At 47.2% G+C, this 21,204-nt stretch overlaps 1 protein-coding gene and 1 pseudogene across 1 annotated transcript; both read right to left on the reverse strand.

Annotated features, from left to right (window-relative positions):
• Positions 1–218: 218 nt before the first annotated feature.
• Positions 219–1,445, reverse strand: LOC139397370 (zinc finger protein 180-like; annotated as a pseudogene).
• A 2,652-nt stretch (positions 1,446–4,097) lies between these two features.
• On the reverse strand, positions 4,098–20,767 carry LOC139397366 (serine/threonine-protein kinase LMTK1-like; the record flags this gene model as incomplete). Its single annotated transcript, XM_071144126.1, has 7 exons — positions 4,098–8,832; positions 11,304–11,543; positions 12,569–12,755; positions 13,003–13,167; positions 13,926–17,676; positions 20,398–20,547; positions 20,730–20,767. Coding segments are annotated over 7 exons (4,560 nt in total), but the record flags the coding sequence as incomplete, so codon positions are not given.
• Between the last annotated feature and the right edge of the window lie 437 nt (positions 20,768–21,204).

Here is a 21,204-nt window from a genome sequence, read left to right on the forward strand (position 1 = left end):
ACAAATTCTTATTTACAATGACGGCGTACACCCGCCAAACTCGGACGACGCTTGGCCATTTGTGCGCCACTCTATGGGACTCCCAATCACGTGTGATACAGTCTGGATTCGAACCAGGTTGTCTGTAGTGATGCCTCGTGGTCTTTATTTAATAATAATAATAGTATATGAAAGAAGACTGAGATGGTCTTAGAACACTGCTCCACTTTATTCCACTTTTATCTGGAACTGGATAGGAGGGAGATGAAATATGGCATATTGTTGCTTTATGGTGTTTTTTCATTGGCCCTAAATGAGAAAAGATCTTTCCACAGACAGACATAAGACATCCAGTGTGTGTTCGCTGGTGTGAATTCAGTGTCCCTGATTGACTGAATCTCTTCCCACACTGATCACAGCTATAAGGCTTCTTTCCAGTGTGTGTTCGCTGGTGTCTATTCAGGGGGGAAGCTCGAGCAAAGCTCTTTCCACACTAATTCCAACTATAAGGCTTCTCTCCAGTGTGTGTTCGCTGGTGTCTATTCAGGGGGGAAGCTCGAGCAAAGCTCTTTCCACACTGATCACAGCTATAAGGCTTCACTCCAGTGTGTGTTTTCTGGTGTGTAGTGTGACCGAGCAAAGCATTTCCCACACCGATCACAACTATAAGGTTTCTCTCCACTGTGTATCCGCTGGTGTATAGTTAGTTTTTCTGAAACAGAAAAGCACTTTCCACACAGATGACAGCTATAAGGCTTCTCTCCAGTGTGTACACGCTGGTGTATAGTTATGGCTCCTGCACTAACAAAACCTTTCCCACAATCAAGGCAGGGGTAAGGCCTCTCCCCTGTATGAATTCTCAGATGAAATTTTAAGGTGTGAGAAGCAGTGAAACTCTTCCCACACTGTGAGCATCTGTAAGGTTTCTCTCCTGTATTGCTTCTTCTGTCTGTGTACTTTAAGACACCCTGGACAGGTGAGATTTTAAAGCGTTAGATGCAGCAAAACTCTTTCCACACTGAGAGCAGTAGTACGGTTTCTCTCCTGTATGGATTCTTAGATTATATTTTAAGGTGTTAGATGCAGCAAAAGAGTTCCCGCATTGAGGGCAGCGGTATGGTTTCACTCAGGTGTGATTCCGCTGGTGAATTAAGGACCTTTGTGTAGTGAATCGCTTCCCAAAGTCAGAGCAGTAGTGGTGAGGTTTATTCCCTGTACGTCTCTGCTGGGGTTTCTTGAGATGTTCTGATCTGGTGAGATTATTCTCTGTCTCGTCAGCATCATGATGTTTTTGAGGCCCCCCAGATGATAAGTCCCCCCTACTGAGAGAAACAAAGACATTGAATAACTAGGTTTTGGAAATATGGGTCCCTAAACAAATATTATCATAAATATACAGTATATTTTGTATCTATCAATTAACAGAAGTTGCAGAAGCAGATTGTAGTCTAATCCACACACCCCATTGTTCTTACTTGATGAAATCAAATCTCCATCTCCTTCCTTCTCGTGTCCCCCTCTTGAAGTTCTACTCTGCCCTGGTGTTTTCCTGCAGTCGACCAGCCACACAGACACCCTCTTCAGATTTAGCAGTAAGGCCTACTGGGAGAGTTACGACCCTGGCACTCTGGCAGGGTGGAGGGGGATGAGCTAGCTCTGTCCTGGTGAACGCAGGAGGTATTGTACATAGAAAATAATTTCAGCACTTTGGAAGTGGTATATATATTTTTTACTCTTAGTACAAATGTCAAAACTGATAACACTTGTAACGCCCCCTGTCTTATGTTCAGAACCTTTGATTGAGCATTCAGTGGAGTTGACCACAACTCTCACCACTGAGCTAATCTTGATTAATCCAGAACTAAAGTCTCACGTAATTGGTCAGCTGCTCGACGAAGTTCTGGGTTCATACGTGTTAGGAGGAGAGATTAGGAGATGTAGAACAAGGAGCAGAACCGCAACGAGGAGCTCCACCCTCTCAAAATACGGGCCTTGACACACTGCCGGGACTTGAGGTAGGCCTCTACAAACAGTCTAATAAATATTTAGGAAGGAATCAAGAAATATTAGTAAAAGAAAAACATTCAAAAGAGTCAAAATAACAGAATAGCATATTCTGAGTTTAAAGGTAGACTCCGCGATATGAAGTAGGCTAGATGCACAAAGTAAACAGCATAGTGGGTGAATTGCCGCAATTACCCAGAGCATTGTGTGCAATAGGCTAGAAGGTTACTTTGTTGAAGGAGACAACAAGTTAATTACCGCCATGGTTTACAAGTTAATTACCGCCATGATTTATTTTGTCCAGCTGTTCAAATGTAACGCATTGATGTGGAAGATGAAAGATTATGAAAACTAGACCAATAGAGCTATAGGCTACTGTTAGTTAACCAAACTTTTTTATACCACACAGCAGAGATATAATGTTAAAAGTTAACTGAACGTATACAGCTGAGCTATTCACTACTGTTAAAAAGCAGCCAAACTTACCAAATCCATCGAGGAAACTACTGTTTCTTCACATGACAAGAAATGTGTAGGCAAAGTTATTCCTTTCAGATAAACATTATACCAGAGCAATCAAACATCTAATTAAATATCAGAAAACGATTTAAATTGTGACAAATAAACGTCTCATGTAGGCTGACCTTACTTCAGAAAAATTATTTGCAAAGAGTTTACCTGATCTATAAGTCAAGAAAACGTTCAACACCCTTTTCAAGAATCCTGTTGTCTGCTACCGCCTACTTTTACCCAAGAGCCACTTGGAACACAACGTACTCTTCTTCTTCTTCGATGGGGTTTAACGGCAGTTGGTATCCAATGTTAATGGCACATTATCGCCACCAGCTGGTAGTGGAATTGAAAAAATAAACATGGGATATGGGAAAAATGATATCATACCAAATAAAACACGTCAACTAAGAACCAATCCCACTTATTCAATCACAGTCCACTCCAAATACACAGGCTCAGGGTTCCGTGATGGCCATACATTCACTGACAGGATCTCTTGCACAGACTCAGCACCCCCCCAAAAACGTTCTGAGGCATTCACAATGATTAATTCCAATGTTCTTAGATTTCTTCTCCGCTTGTGCTGTACAGTTTCTGACCATTGACACTAAATAATACAAAGTCCCCCATTCTCCTTCACCATGTAGCATTTCACTATTCCTCGGTTGACCGATTCCCTTCACTGGTCTTGGTTGCTCTACTACCATTGTTTATTCCCCATCCTTCCAATTCTCTTCACTGCCTATAGGAGACACACTGGACACTACTTACCCTTACCACCGCATTCTCCTTCACCCTAACAGGACACTACTTACCCTTACCACCGCATTTTCCTTCACCCTAACAGGACACTACTTACCCTTGCCACCGCATTCTCCTTCACCCTAACAGGACACTACTTACCCTTGCCACCTCATTCTCCTTCACCCTAACAGGACACTACTTACTCTTGCCACCGCATTCTCCTTCACCCTAACAGGACACTACTTACCCTTGCCACCGCATTCTCCTTCACCCTAACAGGACACTACTTACCCTTGCCACCACATTCTCCTTCACCCTAACAGGGCACTCCAGGCATTCAGGCACATGTTCACCTCCACAGTTGCAGCATTTCCATTAATTTGGCATACAATACTCTTCCCTTCTGCACACACTTGACACATTACCAAATCTTTTACATGTATGACACTGAAGGGGCTTGTGCACTAAAGCTCTTACAGGTTATCTCATGAATCCTAACTTTATATGAGAAGGGAGAGACTCTTCATCATAGAACAGTAGCAAGGATGAAGTTAATGTATTTTCTCTATGAGGACAATGTGCCGCCCGGCAGTGGCGGATCACCTGGGGCCTCTGGTCAAGGAGTGTTTCACTGATTCCCAGGTTGCTAAAGACGACAAGCGTATTGACAAATTCCCCAATGGTTCGTGATACTTTTCTGGTCTAAAAATGTGAGGGTGCAAAAACATACAAAGTGGGAATGCAGCTGATTCATTTGCTCAACTGCTCAGGCGCCTATGATCACATTAATTAATTACAGCAAACAAAGCAATACATGTGACAGACACAAGAGGGGAAAAAAAACTGTCTTGATTTATTTGTCTTGAATTCTACTTTAGCACGACAGCCATGAAACTGAGACATAGGCCTTGAGGAATGGAACTAGCCTGGATGCCAGTCGCTTTCTGCTCTCTTACCAACACCTTGTGGAATTGCTATGTCAAAGGTTTGGCTTGACAATGAGTTGGAAAGAGCAGATCTGGGACCAGGCTAGAATGGATCTATAGAGTGATGATGATTTAGTATTTGGTATTTGATTAGAATCCCCATTAGCTGTTGCAAAAGCAGCAGCTACTCTTCCTGGGGTCCATGATGGTGTTACTACTGGTGTACGGACCAACCCATCTCACCTACTCAACTCTCAACTAATATCAATTGTCTATTTAGCTTAGCCATGGGTTATTGTTGTCCTTTCTCTTTGGCAAATGGCCAACGTGCATAAAGATGGCAGAATTCAGATATGGAATAATTGTTTTAGCACTATCCACTGTGTTTTAAAACTATGGCGCCCGACATGTTTTAGTGTGCCATTGAAATCAGCTCAATTTAGGACCTTTTAGGATTTTCAAAATGGCCACCACCTTGAAGCTAAAATCGGGATCATGTATATTGTGCTAATGACAAAAGCAATGTACAATACGGCAAACACAGGGAAAACAAGGAATTTGTGGTAAGTGCAATGTTTACGCACCGCCACTATTTAGACAAGCCGACATGGACTGGTTGAGGACTTATGCTCCACAGAGAGCGAAGAGGAGCGGGTGAGTAACTCCACAATCTGGCTGCAGTGGATTACTTTAAAGTGGTGTCTGAAATACGATGGCAGCAGGGTATGTGCAAAGTTCTAGACTGATCCAATAAACCATTGCATTACTGTTCAAAATGTTGTATCAAGTCTGCCCAAATGTGTCTAATTGGTTTATTGATACATTTTCAAGTACAAAACTGTGCACTCTCCTCAAAGAATAGCATGGTATTCTTTCACTGTTACTGTAAATTGGACAGTGCAGTTAGATTAACAGGAATTTCAGCTTTCTGGCCATATCAGATATGTCTATGTCCTGGGAAATCTTCCTGTTACTTCAAACGTCATGCTAATCACATTAGCTGAACCGTCCCATTGTGGGGACACCGATCCCATAGAGGTTTTAAAGTTGTGACTGAAATGGCCCATATTCCCTATATAAGTGCACAAATATGAGTATTTTTCTTAGAGCACTATACAGAGAATATGATGCCATTTCAGAAACATACTCATATTGGTAGATAAGAAATACTAGGGGAAAAGTCTCTCTTCTTGCAGAATGTGAAAAACTTAAAAGGCAGGCAGAGAGAGAGAAAAAATAGAGTTGGCCCTTTTAGTGATGTATCAAATGTCTTAGAGAATGAGTACTGATCTAGGATCAGGTCCTGCCTGTGTGATCTTATTCATTGCGATCTAAAAGGCCAAACTGATCCTAAGTCAGCACTCCTGCTTTGAGACGCTTGATACATGGCCCCGGAAGGAGAGGAGAGGGTACAGCAGTAGTAAAACCAAGTCAAATGATCTTGAAACATGTTGATAACATTCATACATTATTATGTGAGATGTGCCAATCTGTAACCGTCCTGTTGCAATGTCTGTACACCTTGAACACCTGTACAGATAACCATCTCTTACATGTAATAAAATAGACCTGCATTAGATGGTGTAGGTAGACCGGTGACAATCACAGCTTCATGACAGATATAGTATAGACATGTAGTTGAATTGAAAGTCACTCTTGCATTTAAACATACAGGGCTGGTTTCCCAGACACAGAATAAGTCCTGGTCTCAAAACCTATTTTAATGGTGATTCTCTATTGAAAGTGTTTGTTAGTCCAGGACTACGATTCATCTGTGTCCAGGAAAACCGTCCAGAAGAGATATTATGACCAAACCAGTTTGGCTGTGGCTTCACCTGGGTGGCGTCCCAAATGCTCTATGGGCCCTGGTCAAAAGTAGTCTACTATAAAGGGCCCATTGGGTCCTGGTCAAAAGTAGTGCACTATAAAGTGAAAAGGGTGCCATTTTAGGATGCAAATCTCTTTCTTCTATTCATCCCTCTTTTCTCTCCCGCCGTCACATTCCACTCACTGTATCGCTGGTTAAATGAAACGTGAGCAAAGCTACTGTATGAATCATTACATGGGCTAGACAGTAATGTATAATGCTTTATAGCGTCCTTTATAATGCATTATAATACACTAATAATGTTTTGTTACCAACTGACCCTTGAGTTTCCAGGGACAGACACAAACAGGGATCCTGGGTCACGTTCATTAGGGCACTTAACGGAAAAGGTTTTGCAATGAAAAACGTTAATGAGCGTGTCTTATTGGACAAGTCAGACAAGTGGGCAGCAGGTTGCCTAGTGGTTAGAGCCAGTAACCGAAAGGTTGCTGGATCGAATCCCCGAGCTGATAAGGTCAAATCTGTCATTCTGTCCCTGAACGAGGCAGTTCCTCGGTAGGCTTTCATTGTAAATAAGAATTTGTTCTTAACTGACTTGCCTAGTTAAATATATATATATAATTTTAAGTCCAGATAGTTTCACCCTCATTTCAGTACTTCCCCCCCCTATTCATACCTAAGGAACATGACCCTAATGGATCTATGCTGTAACAGATCCACTACATTAACATTACAAACAGTGTTCTCCGCCTTATATTTTAGTCATGTAGACCCAACACAGGGGTGACCTGAAACGTAAATGCAGGTACAGTAGATGTATTTTCAACATTGATCTATAGGTGGTGCTACTAACAGGCTCCTACAACGCTCGGCTGAAATGGCACTCTTATCAGGTTTTGTTCAGTACAAAAAAATGTGTTCCAATTTTCACGGCTTCAAACCCTAAATACATCTACTTTAGAGCTTCTCAACTGGCCTAATAATTCTAATAGAGGAAGTGCATGTTGAACAGATGTGGAGGTCTTCATTGACCAGAGAGAGGACCCTTACCAAAAAAGATTGCCATTAGAGTGCAGTATAACTGCAGTTTGCTGCAAAGACAGCAAACTGAACCTAACTAACCTAATAACTGAGGTTCAACTGCAGTATAACTGAGGTTCAACTGCAGTACACTGCAGTTATTCTGTAATTACTGCATCCAGAATACCACAGTTGCTGCAAAGACAGCAAACTGAACCTAACTAACCTAATAACTGAGGTTCAACTGCAGTATAACTGAGGTTCAACTGCAGTACACTACAGTTATTCTGTAATTACTGCATCCAAAATACCACAGTTGACTGCAGTTACTGCACTTTTACTGCAGTTTCAAAACGGCAACCTTTCTTTGTAAGAGGAGGAGTAACTAACGTTACAAAGAACTGTGAAACAGACACATACCAGTGTTACCAAGTTGTAAGCAGAGCCATATATATTATAACATACATAGATTTCAACGGGGCTCTGGCTCTAACGATCTGTTATGTAAGGGATAATCAACCAGAGACTATGCGTTCTATGGAAAATAATGAACGATGTGGAAGGTGTGTTCCAGCTGACTTCCCACTTTTCCAGTATGCATAGAGCAAGTTGATTATCCCTTTTATACCAGGGCTATAATTGAACACATTTGCTGCTAGAAATGTGTTAATTTGCCAGTAGAAATGTGTTTAACATCCACTGAAGTAGCTAGCAAGTTTACTAGACAGCGACAGTGGTTGCCTTGGTAACCAAACAAACTGACTTGCTAGTTTAGCGAACCAAGCCATCAGTCCTAGCTCGACATGCCAATAATGTTTTCAATTGAACTTTTGCTTTCAAAAGCAACTCAAACATATAATATGTAAGAACGAACCTTTCTATCGTGCAAATATACCGTGAGTTATACGGAAATAATGCACGCTCTAGAATGCCCTTCAAGCCAATCAGAAACACATATTCAATGCTATGGTGTAACATCATAATAATACATTTTTTATCCCTGAACTAAAACATCAGCAAGACCGTCCACCTTCCTGTGGCTTTGTCAAGGGGGCACAGTAAGTTCCGCAGTACCCCCACCCCTATTCCTCTGTCATTTGTAAAGGGGGGGGGTTGTCTTCATCTTTGAACCCCCACAGAGAGAAGCTTCCTGTGGGGCGGTCATCAACCATTATTCAATGGCTCCAGGGAAGCACTGTAACACTGTTCTAGAAGACCCAACCAGCCGATGAGCAAGCAGATGGAGGACCAAAGCAGCCAATGAGAGAGCAGCAATGAGACCAAGTCTGTCATTTTTTTCATTTTTTTGTTGTCTCTTTTTCCATTTTCCCCAAATGACTTGACGCTACTGAACGTCAATGGTGATTTGAGCAAAGAAGTTATTAATAATTGTCATAAGTGTAGATGTTATATATCTCTAAGACATCTATATTATCAGTCACATACGGCTTGGTTGTGGTCCTCTCAGGACTCTTGTCATCATTCCTACAGCTAGTCTCTCTGTCTCTCTCTGGAGTAATAATACAAAGTTAGAGAAGGAACCATTTAAGGTGTTTGTCTGCATCCCAAATGGCACCCTATGTTCCCTATGTTTTCCACTATTGTTGACCAGGGCACATAGGGACTAGGCTGTCATTTGGAATGTAGATGTTGTGTCACTACGATACAAGGCATTGGCTCATACAGGGTCATCAGGTTCTTGAGATCCCAGGTCTGAACACCTGGTAGTCATACTAGGAGAGGAGGTATACTCCTTCCTGTCATGGAGAAGACCCCTTCAATCCTCCTTTCACTGCCTCTCTCCATCTTCACTGCTCCCTGTGAGACAAGAGAAGAGGATTGGTTAGCGCAGATGTGACGTTTTCCCTTTTCACACTGTCGTGTCGACCTGAGCTGTACTGACCTGGTAACATAGTGTCCAGGCTAGCTGTACTGACCTGGTAACATAGTGTCCAGGCTAGCTGTACTGACCTGGTAACATAGTGTCCAGGCTAGCTGTACTGACCTGGTAACATAGTGTCCAGGCTAGCTGTACTGACCTGGTAACATAGTGTCCAGGCTAGCTGTACTGACCTGGTAACATAGTGTCCAGGCTAGCTGTACTGACCTGGTAACATAGTGTCCAGGCTAGCTGTACTGACCTGGTAACATAGTGTCCAGGCTAGCTGTACTGACCTGGTAACATAGTGTCCAGGCTAGCTGTACTGACCTGGTAACATAGTGTCCAGGCTAGCTGTACTGACCTGGTAACATAGTGTCCAGGCTAGCTGTACTGACCTGGTAACATAGTGTCCAGGCTAGCTGTACTGACCTGGTAACATAGTGTCCAGGCTAGCTGTACTGACCTGGTAACATAGTGTCCAGGCTAGCTGTACTGACCTGGTAACATAGTGTCCAGGCTAGCTGTACTGACCCTAGCTGTAGGCTCCAGGCTAGCTGTACTGACCTGGTAACATAGTGTCCAGGCTAGCTGTACTGACCTGGTAACATAGTGTCCAGGCTAGCTGTACTGACCTGGTAACATAGTGTCCAGGCTAGCTGTACTGACCTGGTAACATAGTGTCCAGGCTAGCTGTACTGAGCTGGTTACGTAGTGTCCTGTTCACAATACTGAGCCCAGGCTAGCTGTACTGAGCTGGTTACGTAGAGTCCTGTTCACAACACTGAGCCCAGGCTAGCTGTATTGAGCTGGTTACGTAGAGTCCTGTTCACAACACTGAGCCCAGGCTAGCTGTATTGAGCTGGTTACGTAGAGTCCAGTTCACAATACTGAGCCCAGGCTAGCTGTACTGAGCTGGTTACGTAGAGTCCTGTTCACAACACTTAGCCCAGGCTAGCTGTACTGAGCTGGTTACGTAGAGTCCTGTTCACAATACTGAGCCCAGGCTAGCTGTACTGAGCTGGTTACGTAGAGTCCTGTTCACAATACTGAGCCCAGGCTAGCTGTACTGAGCTGGTTACGTAGAGTCCTGTTCACAACACTGAGCCCAGGCTAGCTGTACTGAGCTGCTCTTTCTTTTGACAGTACATTGTCCACTCCAGCAGATATGGTGGATGTGTAACAGTATAAATTTAGACCGTCCCCTCGCCCATACCCGGGCGCGAACCAGGGACCTTCTGCACACATCAACAACAGTCACCCACGAAGCGTCGTTACCCATCGCTCCACAAAAGCCGCGGCCCTTGCAGAGCAAGGGGAACTACTACTTCAAGGTCTCAGAGCAAGTGACGTCACTGATTGAAACGCTATTTAGCGCGCACCGCTAACTAAGCTAGCCGTTTCACATCCGTTACAGATGCATAACAACACCAGCTCAGTACAGCTAGGCTGGGCTCAGTGTTGTGAACAGGACTCTACGTAACCAGCTCAGTACAGCTAGCTTGGGCTCAGTGTTGTGAACAGGACACTACGTAACCAGGTCAGTACAGCTAGCCTGGGCTCAGTATTGTGAACAGGACTCTACGTAACCAGCTCAGTACAGCTAGCCTGGGCTCAGTATTGTGAACAGGACACTACGTAACCAGGTCAGTACAGCTAGGCTGGGCTCAGTATTGTGAACAGGACACTAGTGACTACTACAGTACTGTAGTACCAGGGGAGTGTTTAACAGGACACTAGTGACTACTACAGTACTGTAGTACCAGGGGAGTGTTTAACAGGACACTAGTGACTACTACAGTACTGTAGTACCAGGGGAGTGTTTAACAGGACACTAGTGACTACTACAGTACTATAGTACCAGGGGTGTGTTCAACAGTACACTAGTGACTACTACAGTACTATAGTACCAGGGGTGTGTTCAACAGTACACTAGTGACTACTACAGTACTACAGTACCAGGGGAGTGTTCAACAGGACACTAGTGACCACTACAGTACCAGGGGTGTGTTCAACAGGACACTAGTGACTACTACAGTACCAGGGGAGTGTTCAACAGGACACTAGTGACTACTACAGTACCAGGGGTGTGTTCAACAGGACACTAGTTACTACTACAGTACTATAATACCAGGGGAGTGTTCAACAGGACACTAGTGACTACTACAGTACTATAGTACCAGGGGAGTGTTCAACAGGACACTAGTGACTACTACAGTACCAGGGGAGTGTTCAACAGGACACTAGTGACTACTACAGTACCAGGGGCGTGTTCAACAGGACACTAGTGACTACTACAGTACCAGGGGTGTGTTCAACAGGACACTAGTGACTACTACAGTACCAGGGGTGTGTTCAACAGGACACTAGTTACTACTACAGTACCAGGGGTGTGTTCAACAGGACTGACCTCCAGAGTTCATGTCTGGATTGGGGACGTGTGTGATGGAGAAGCGGGAGCGGGACACGCTGAAGCGGGAGAACTGTGATGCTGCTGTTACTGCTACCGGCTTGTCCTCGGGAGGCTTGTCCTTGGGAGGCTTGGCAGCAGGGACCGGGATGGGATCGAAGACCGGTGGCTCAGCTGTAGACGGGCTGGACAACGGGCTGGTCATCAATGGGATGTCATCCTCCCACTCAAACCCACCACCTGAATATGCGCACACACACACACATACACACATACACACACACACACGATACACACACACACACACACACACACACACACACACACACACACACACACACACACACACACACACACACACACACACACACACACACACACACACACACACACACACACACACACACAGAGGAGAGGGGGTTTAGAACTGATACAGTATACCTAACTGTAGCTTGTGGATTCCCTTAGGGATCCATTCTTAACCCTCTTGGTCTCTTACTGTTCTTGTATCCCTCAGGGATCCATTCTTAATCCTCTTGGTCTCTAACTGTTCTTGTATCCCTCAGGGATCCATTCTTAACACTCTTGGTCTCTAACTGTTCTTGTATCCCTCAGGGATCCATTCTTAATCCTCTTGGTCTCTAACTGTTCTTGTATCCCTCAGGGATCCATTCTTAACACTCTTGGTCTCTAACTGTTCTTGTATCCCTCAGGGATCCATTCTTAATCCTCTTGGTCTCTAACTGTTCTTGTATCCCTCAGGGATCCATTCTTAACACTCTTGGTCTCTAACTGTTCTTGTATCCCTCAGGGATCCATTCTTAACACTCTTGGTCTCTAACTCTTGTATCCCTCAGGGATCCATTCTTAATCCTCTTGGTCTCTAACTGTTCTTGTATCCCTCAGGGATCCATTCTTAACACTCTTGGTCTCTAACTGTTCTTGTATCCCTCAGGGATCCATTCTTAACACTCTTGGTCTCTAACTGTTCTTGTATCCCTCAGGGATCCATTCTTAACACTCTTGGTCTCTAACTGTTCTTGTATCCCTCAGGGATCCATTCTTAACACTCTTGGTCTCTAACTGTTCTTGTATCCCTCAGGGATCCATTCTTAACACTCTTGGTCTCTAACTGTTCTTGTATCCCTCAGGGATCCATTCTTAACACTCTTGGTCTCTAACTGTTCTTGTATCCCTCAGGGATCCATTCTTAACACTCTTGGTCTCTAACTGTTCTTGTAACTGAAATTATTTTTCACTCTTACCTTCTTCTGACATGTTGCCATCAGAGTCCTCTGAGGCGTGTGGTGCCCTGCCCGGGGGGTGGAGGTGGTGGCCCATGGTGGGGTGGGGCTGGAGGTCCGGTTGGGGGTTCTCCCCGCCTGAGGCCTGGCCGCTGGACTCTGCTCCTGGGGGAAACGTGAAGTCAGCCAGCTCTCCTGTGGGGCTCTCCTGGAGGTGAAAGAGAAATCAGTCAGAAAGTCTCAAATACATCTACCAGTATAGAAAACAACAATTCAACTGGCCCAACACCACTTTTATGTTGTGTGACTGCTTATAAATTATTTGTGATGCATCTATGCAGTGGTTATAAAGACTATGAATGCTCTATAATGCGTGGTGCCTTTTTAAAAATCCAGAATGAAGTATTGCCATTAATTAACCATAGTGATGTCACTATGCTTGCAGAGTGACTGACCTGGTCGAACAGGAAGACGGTGACGTCATCAAAGAAGGACACGGCTTTCTTCTTCCTGTCCAGCTCGTCACAGAAGGACTGTGTGAGGAGCGTAGGCATCTTGAGGAGGCTGCGGAGGTTTCTGGCCCCACTACTATCGCTCACCACCACCGGCACCCCCATCACCTAGTCAAGTCAAGTGAGTCAGTCACAACACACTTCACATCAGTGTCTTAATCCTGGTCCTGGGAACCCAAAGTGGAGCACATTGTAGTTTTTAACCCTAGCATTAACACACCTGATTCCACTATTCATGATGAGTTGATTAGTTGAATTAACTGTGTTAGTACCTGGCCAGAAACACATAATGTTCCTCAGGTTTGGGAAACACTGCTTTACATGATTAAAGCTCCAATCTACAGTGGAGAAACGGCCCCCTCCATTTCACAGGAGGCTGCTGAGGGGAGAACGGCTCATAGTAATGTCTGGAACGGAGCCGATGGAATGGAATCATGTGTTTGATGTATTTGATACCATTCCACTTATTTCGCAGCAGCCATTACCACGAGCCTGTCCTCCCAAATGAAGGTGACACCAGACTCCTGTGGCCGGTTTGTGATACTACAACAAAAATACATGACTTCAAACAATAAACAGTGTTTTTTTCCTCTCTGACCTCATTGCACATCATTGCACATCATTGCACATCATTGCATGCCAGATAGAACAGCAGAGTATTTACTACCATTCTGTTTTACCACCACGCTGAATGCTCATTTCCTCTGAGCTAAAATGATAAGGGGTGACCAGTGACCAGTGAGTGACCAGTGACCAGTGACCAGTGACCAGTGGCGCTGCTGCTCCTATTGCAGATCTCAGGTTTAAAATAGAATAACATCATGTAGGAAAATGGGGAACGTGAATATAACCCATATATAACCAACCTCTCCCTCACTGTCCTCCTCGCTCAGCTCCTCCTGCAGGTTGTAGCTCCGCAGCTCCTCCTCTGACTCACTGTCGTCTGACTCCTCCCCCTCGGTTAGAGGAGCTCGCCTCTCCACCTCTCGACACAGCTCCTGGAGTGAGGGGGAGCAGGAGAGGAGCGATGGAGATGAGGTGAGGAGGCCAACAGGACCGTTCTGGTGTCTGCTGTAGCCAGCCTTCTCCTCCTCCTCTTCGTTCTCCTCCTCTAACTCCTCATACTCCTCTTCTTCTCCTCCTCTCTCTCCATTCTCTCCATCCTCGTCGACCTGATTAAACTCTGGCATGTCCTCCTCAGTCGATCCCTGCTCTCCCTCCCCGTCCTCCTCCTTCTCTTTCATCACCTCCTCTCTGTAGTCTATGGTAGAGTCGGAGCCCAGGGACTGGATGGGGGAGTAGTCATCCTCTGAGGCCCTGTGATGGTTCTCCTGGTCAGGGTGTCTGGCTGAAGCCTCCTGCACTGTGGAGGAACCCTCAGACACCATGGTGGAGCTGCACCCAGATGCCGGCTCCTCGCCGCTGTGCTCAGACTCCAGGCCTACAGCATCGTCAGGGGCGGACTCTTTGGCCAGACAGCCCCCCATCTGAGGGGGGAAGGGGGCCAGCATGGAGAGGCGCGGGCCGGGGGCCGAGGAGGGAGAGGAACCTGTGGTAGTGTCAAACACCACCACTCCATTTGTGTTTGTGTTTCCTGTCAGGTCTGTCAGGTCACGGTAACCGTCCTCTCTCTCCGTCTGTGGTTGGAGTTCATCTCTCCTCGCCGACCGTATCCTCTGTTTCGAGGCTGTGTGCCCCACAAAGTCCTTCTTATCTCCTGGACTGGAGAAGAAGTTACTCCCTTCATCCTGGGGACTCCTCTCGTTCTCCGCGTCGTAGTCAGAGAAGTAGGCAGAGTCCACGAACGGATTCTTATCACTTAGTCCCTTTAGCTGCATCTCAGTGCAGCCAGAGGAGGAAGAGGTACACAGAGTGACCCCAACCCCATCACCCAGGTCCACCTGCTGAAGGACCATCTGGTCCGACCTCGGCCCCAGGCTAACCCCACCGCGGGCCAGGTGGCTCCCACCGAGGACTGGGTGTTGTTGCTGGTTTCCTTCGCAGTCCAATAGGAAGTCCCCATTCCCACCTCCCTCCTTTAGGATGAACTCTGGGCTTTCATTGTTCTCTGTGTCGTAGCCACTGTCCAGGGACTTGGGGAGGAGAGATGAGGAGGTGAAAGAGGAGGAGAGGGAGGAGGAGGGATGGAGAAAGACGTCATCAAGGCTGAAGGCCTCACAGGGGCTGGCGGTGGTAACCGACAATGACAGCGACAGCATGTCCAGGGTGTCCATGGAGTCAGGGGTTCCCACCGGGTTCTGCATGGAGCGTCCGTGGGGGTGGTGGGCGGGGCTTAGATCGTCTCCGACCTCGTCAGCATAGTCCAGGGAGTAGTCGGCCAAAATTCCAGAAGTGATATCCGTTATGTCATCATCCTCATCGTCGTAGCTACAGTTGCTGATGTCCACTAGGCTGATGCTGGAATGACCGGCCATCTCCAACCCACTGTCCAGCCCTCTGCTAGCCTCAAACAAGGACCTGACCGGCTCCAGCAGTACCCCTTGAGGGTGGGCCAACCCCATCCCCAGCCTCCTCTCCCCCACACCACCAGACATCACCTCCACTGGACCTCTGTCTTTAACATGTGAAGGTATCTCCCAGACATTACCCCCCTGCTTCTCTGTCAGGACTGCCTTAGTGCTGAGGCCTGTGTGAGTGTCAAGCTCCATGTATGTGGACGGAGATTGGATACAGCCTGGTCCTGGGATCATCTTGGGATGGGAGAATTGCCTCTCTCCTGTAATCAGAGATGGGTTTTTACTGTGTCCCTCTACAGACACCGTAGTTGTAGTTTTGGTGGTGGGGACGCCGTCCTTTACACCACCTATGAGGTTAACACACTTGACAGCAACAGAAGAGCTGGAGAGAGAGTCAACAGCAACACCTCTGAGATGATCTAGGGTAGAGTGGTCTGAGAGACACACAGGTTTATCTCTAGCTCCGTGACACAGGTGACCATATGTAGTAGCACTACTACCCTCACTGAGTCTGCTAGAGGAAGAGCAGACAGCGCTCTCTCTCCCTGTGGCCTCCATATAGCTGAAGGCTCTGGAGCTGTGCTGCTGGCACATGTTGCTACTGTTACACGAGCCTGTTACAGTAGAGGAGTGTGTCGTGGTGTTGGTGTAATGGAGGTCCAGATAACTGTCCTGTGATTGGCCCGTCTGCCTAAGGTCAAAAGTCATGCTGTTGTTATTGGCCGAGTGGTTGGAGGTCCAGTTGGTGGCTTCTCTCTCAGAGAAGAGATCACCATCGTCGATGTCCCCAGTGTCACTTTCTCCTCTCCTCCTGCCTCCCACCAAAAGTCCCCCATCCCCTGTCTCCACGTCGATGCTAATATGTTTAGCCATGGGTAGAGTCTTTCTGAGGGGACCCATCATGTCATAGTAGCCTTCACTAACCGTCCGCCTGGCTGTGGTAGTGAAGCCTTGGCTAGCCTCGAGGTAGGGGTCACAGTGTCCCAGACTAGGGCTACTCAGGCACTGGGAGTGGGAGGACCCCACCCCCAAAGGGGTTTCCAGCCTCCCCATTGGATGATGCAGGTTCAGCTGGGACATTATGGGCGTGTCCTCTGGTGATTGGCAACACGTCTCTCGAATGGGCGACTGTTCACAGTAGAAAGCCTGTCTCTGATTGGGTGAGAAGTACTGGTGGGACCGCCCCAGCTCCACGGGACTGGCTGTGCTGGCTGTCTGTCTCAGGAGAGGCTCCATGGTCAGGGACAAGGCCGGGCTATTGTCAGAGTCATGGGTACTGTGTTTACCCCCACTGCTGTCGCCTGCTGCTGCTGACCAGTAGGCACTGGGCTGGGACTGGGACTGGGACTGGGACTGGGGCTGTGGGGTTCTGCTCCCTGAGGAGAGGCTGCCATCCTCAGCCTCCAACCCAGGGCTGTAGTCAACCACACTATCATCCAGGTTGATATTACACTCCACCGGCTCCTCAATACGGATGTAGTACTCACTGCCGACCGAAGGGCTGTGAGCGCTCAACACCGGCACCACCCCTACCCCCGACCCTGACCCCGATCCGGAGTGGTCGGACTCGTAGTAGGATGGGGAGACCCCCAGAACAAGCCCTCCACCCCCTCCGTCCCCTTTACAGCTGCCCGAGGTGGAGGTGTTCCCGACGGGGTAGTATACGTCCTGGTAGTGAGGGTTGCCCTGGCCCAGAGGCCCGCTGGTGGATGAGGAACAGTATGGCTGCTCGGCTCTCGCCTGCTCCCACTTGTACTCAAAGTTGAGCCCACCATAGCTGGTCTCTGTCACGGTCAGGATGTCGTCACCGCTGTCTGAGTGGAAGCTGTCTTGGGAGAAGTGTTCTAGGAGGGGGAAGGAGTTGCGGGAGGTGGAGGCCGGCTCCAACTCCACTTCCCCAGGGATAGATGGTCGGGCTGGGGCAGGGACAGTAGTCTGGGCTAGTGGTGGAGGGGCTGGGGCGGTGTGGCTGTGGGTGGTGCTGCCAGTCAGGTTGGGTCTCAGGGAGTTCCAGCGCTGTTCAAAGTCCTCCTGGACTCCACTGGCCCCCTTGGCACACAGGTAGGTGAGGAGGAGGTGTACCTCCTCACTGTTGGGTCTCTGCTCTGGCTGCAGCCAGCAGAACTGCATCACTTCATACCTGGGGGGGGGGGGGGGGGCAGAGAGTGGGAGGGATGTGGGGAGAGAGAGGGTGAGGAGGTGGGAGCGACAGAGCGGGAGGGAGGGAGGGAGGAGGAGGGGAGTGACAGAGAAGGAGGGGAGGAGGGAGAGAAAGAGAGAGAAAGGGAGGGCCAGAGGGAGGGGGAGACAGACAGAGGAAGGGAGCAACAGTCAAAGGTAGGGAGGGAGGCAGATAGAGATAGAGGGAGCGACAGCGGAGGGAGGGAGGGAGGGAGGGAGAAAGAGAGTGGGAGGGAGCAAGAGAGAGAGGGGGAGAGAGAGAAAGAGGGGGGAGGGAGCGACAGACAGAGGGAGGGAGAGGGAGAGACAGGCGGAGGGAGCGACAGACAGACAGAGGGAGGGAGGGAGGGAGGGAGGGAGGGAGGGAGGGAGGGAGGGAGGGAGGGAGGGAGGGAGGGAGGGAGGGAGGGCAGAGGGTTGGGGAAGGGATGAAGAAGTGTTACTCTGTAATTCTGGAGGTTCATCAATAGTCCATTTATTATGAAAAATTGCTGTATCACACTGAAATGAGGCAGCTACCATGGAATTGATTTAGAAAACAGCAATATGATGAGGAAGTCCTTCGTCAGCTGTTTCTGGCCGCCAGTCTTACAATCTGACGAGAATATATACAAGCCAGATACAGAAACTGTGATTGGAAAGATTGGTCAGCATATAGGAAGGTATGTGTCTGTGTGTGTCAGCGTTAAATCCGCAGGTTGTTTAAAATGAGTAACATGCTTGATAAAAGGAACACTATTTGCCAGACATCCAGAGAAGGATGAATACATACAGTGGGGAGAACAAGTATTTGATACACTGCCGATTTTGCAGGTTTTCCTACTTACAAAGCATGTAGAGGTCTGTCATTTTTAGCATAGGCACACTTCAACTGTGAGAGACGGAATCTAAAACAAAAATCCAGAAAGTCACATTGTATGATTTTTAAGTAATTCATTTGCATTTTATTGCATGACATAAGTATTTGATCACCTACCAACCAGTAAGAATTCCGGCTCTCACAGACCTGTTAATTTTTCTTTAAGAAGCCCTCCTGTTCTCCACTCATTACCTGTATTAACTGCACCTGTTTGAACTCGTTACCTGTATAAAAGACACCTGTCCACACACTCAATCAAACAGACTCCAACCTCTCCACAATGGCCAAGACCAGAGAGCTGTGTAAGGACACCAGGGATAGAATTGTAGACCTGCACAAGGCTGGGATGGGCTACAGGACAATAGGCAAGCAGCTTGGTGAGAAGGCAACAACTGTTGGCACAATTATTAGAAAATGGAAGAAGTTCAAGATGACGGTCAATCACCCTCAGTCTGGGGCTCCATGCAATCTCACCTCGTCGGCATCAATGATCATGAGGAAGGTGAGGGATCAGCCCAGAACTACACAGCAGGACCTGGTCAATGACCTGAAGAGAGCTGGGACCACAGTCTCAAAGAAAACCATTAGTAACACACTACGCCGTCATGGATTAAAATCCTGCAGCGCACGCAAGGTCCCCGTGCTCAAGCCAGCGCATGTCCAGGCCCGTCTGAAGTTTGCCAATGACCATCTGGATGATCCAGAGGAGGAATGGGAGAAGGTCATGTGGTCTGATGAGACAAAAATAGAGCTTTTTGGTCTAAACTACACTCGTCGTGTTTGGAGGAAGAAAAAGGATGAGTACAACCCCAAGAACACCATCCCAACCGTTAAGCATGGAGGTGGAAACATCATTATTTGGGGATGCTTTTCTGCAAAGGGGACAAGACTACTGCACCGTATTGAGGGGAGGATGGATGGGGCCATGTCTCGCGAGATCTTGGCCAACAACCTCCTTCCCTCAGTAAGAGCATTGAAGATGGGTCGTGGCTGGGTCTTCCAGCATGACAACGACCCGAAACACACAGCCAGGGCAACTAAGGAGTGTCTCCGTAAGAAGCATCTCAAGGTCCTGGAGTAGCCTAGCCAGTCTCCAGGCCTGAACCCAATAGAAAATCTTTGGAGGGAGCTGAAAGTCCGTATTGCCCAACGGCAGCCCCGAAACATGAAGGATCTGGAGAAGGTCTGTATGGAGGAGTGGGCCAAAATCCCTGCTGCAGTGTGTGCAAACCTGGTCAACAACTACAGGAAACATATGATCTCTGTAATTGCAAACAAAGGTTTCTGTATTTCTGAAATATTAAGTTCTGCTTTTCTGATGTATCAAATACTTATGTCATGCAATAAAATGCAAATGAATTACTTAAAAATCATACAATGTGATTTTCTGGATTTTTGTTTTAGATTCTGTCTCTCACAGTTGAAGTGTACCTATGATAAAAAATTACAGACCTCTACATGCTTTGTAAGTAGGAAAACCTGCAAAATCGGCAGTGTATCAAATACGTGTGAGATGCCAGAAATATGTATTATATGGTGCTGACCAAATGAGAGGCTCATAGCCAGGTTAATAAGGTATTGATTACAACCCATGTCAGGAGAAGAAGACTAATGGTTGGTTCGTGCGCCAGTATAAAAGGCATTGATTGGTTGATATGAGGATAGGGAGTACTAATGATTGGTTACAGACCAAAGGATTGTGGTGTATCCTGCGTAGGCGCCCGTGTGCGCATTAGTGCATTTATGCATTTGTGTGTGTATGTGTGCACGCGCGTGTGTGTGTGTGTGTGTGTGTGTGTGTTTGTGTGTGTGTGTACTCACCAGCGCTCAGCCAGGGGTACTTTGAGCCGGGGCCTGGTTAGTTTGAGCTGCTGTTCCTTCACAGCGTAGGTCAGGACCTGTCTGTCAGTGTAGTGTCTGTACGGCTGGTTCCCCAACTCAAACAACTCCCAGATAGTCACTCCCAGAGACCTAGAACAGAGACAAACCCATGAAGTAACGTCTTCAGATAGTCACTCCCAGAGACCTAGAACAGAGACAAACCCATGAAGTGACGTCTTCAGATAGTCACTCCCAGAGACCTAGAACAGAGACAAACCCATGAAGTAACGTCTTCAGATAGTCACTCCCAGAGTCCTAGAACGGAGACAAACCCATGAAGTAACGTCTTCAGATAGTCACTCCCAGAGTCCTAGAACAGAGACAAACCCATAAAGAAACATCTTCAGATAGTCACTCCCAGAGACCTAGAACAGAGACAAACCCATGAAGAAACGTCTTCAGATAGTCACTCCCAGAGACCTAGAACAGAGACAAACCCATGAAGTAACGTCTTCAGATAGTCACTCCCAGAGACCTAGAACAGAGACAAACCCATGAAGAAACGTCTTCAGATAGTCACTCCCAGAGACCTAGAACAGAGACAAACCCATGAAGAAACGTCTTCAGATAGTCACTCCCAGAGACCTAGAACAGAGACAAACCCATGAAGTGACGTCTTCAGATAGTCACTCCCAGAGACCTAGAACGGAGACAAACCCATGAAGTGACGTCTTCAGATAGTCACTCCCAGAGTCCTAGAACGGAGACAAACCCATGAAGTAACGTCTTCAGATAGTCACTCCCAGA

This window comes from Oncorhynchus clarkii, unplaced genomic scaffold, assembly GCF_045791955.1.
Source record: "Oncorhynchus clarkii lewisi isolate Uvic-CL-2024 unplaced genomic scaffold, UVic_Ocla_1.0 unplaced_contig_1461_pilon_pilon, whole genome shotgun sequence".
In the NCBI taxonomy this organism is placed as follows: domain Eukaryota; kingdom Metazoa; phylum Chordata; class Actinopteri; order Salmoniformes; family Salmonidae; genus Oncorhynchus; species Oncorhynchus clarkii.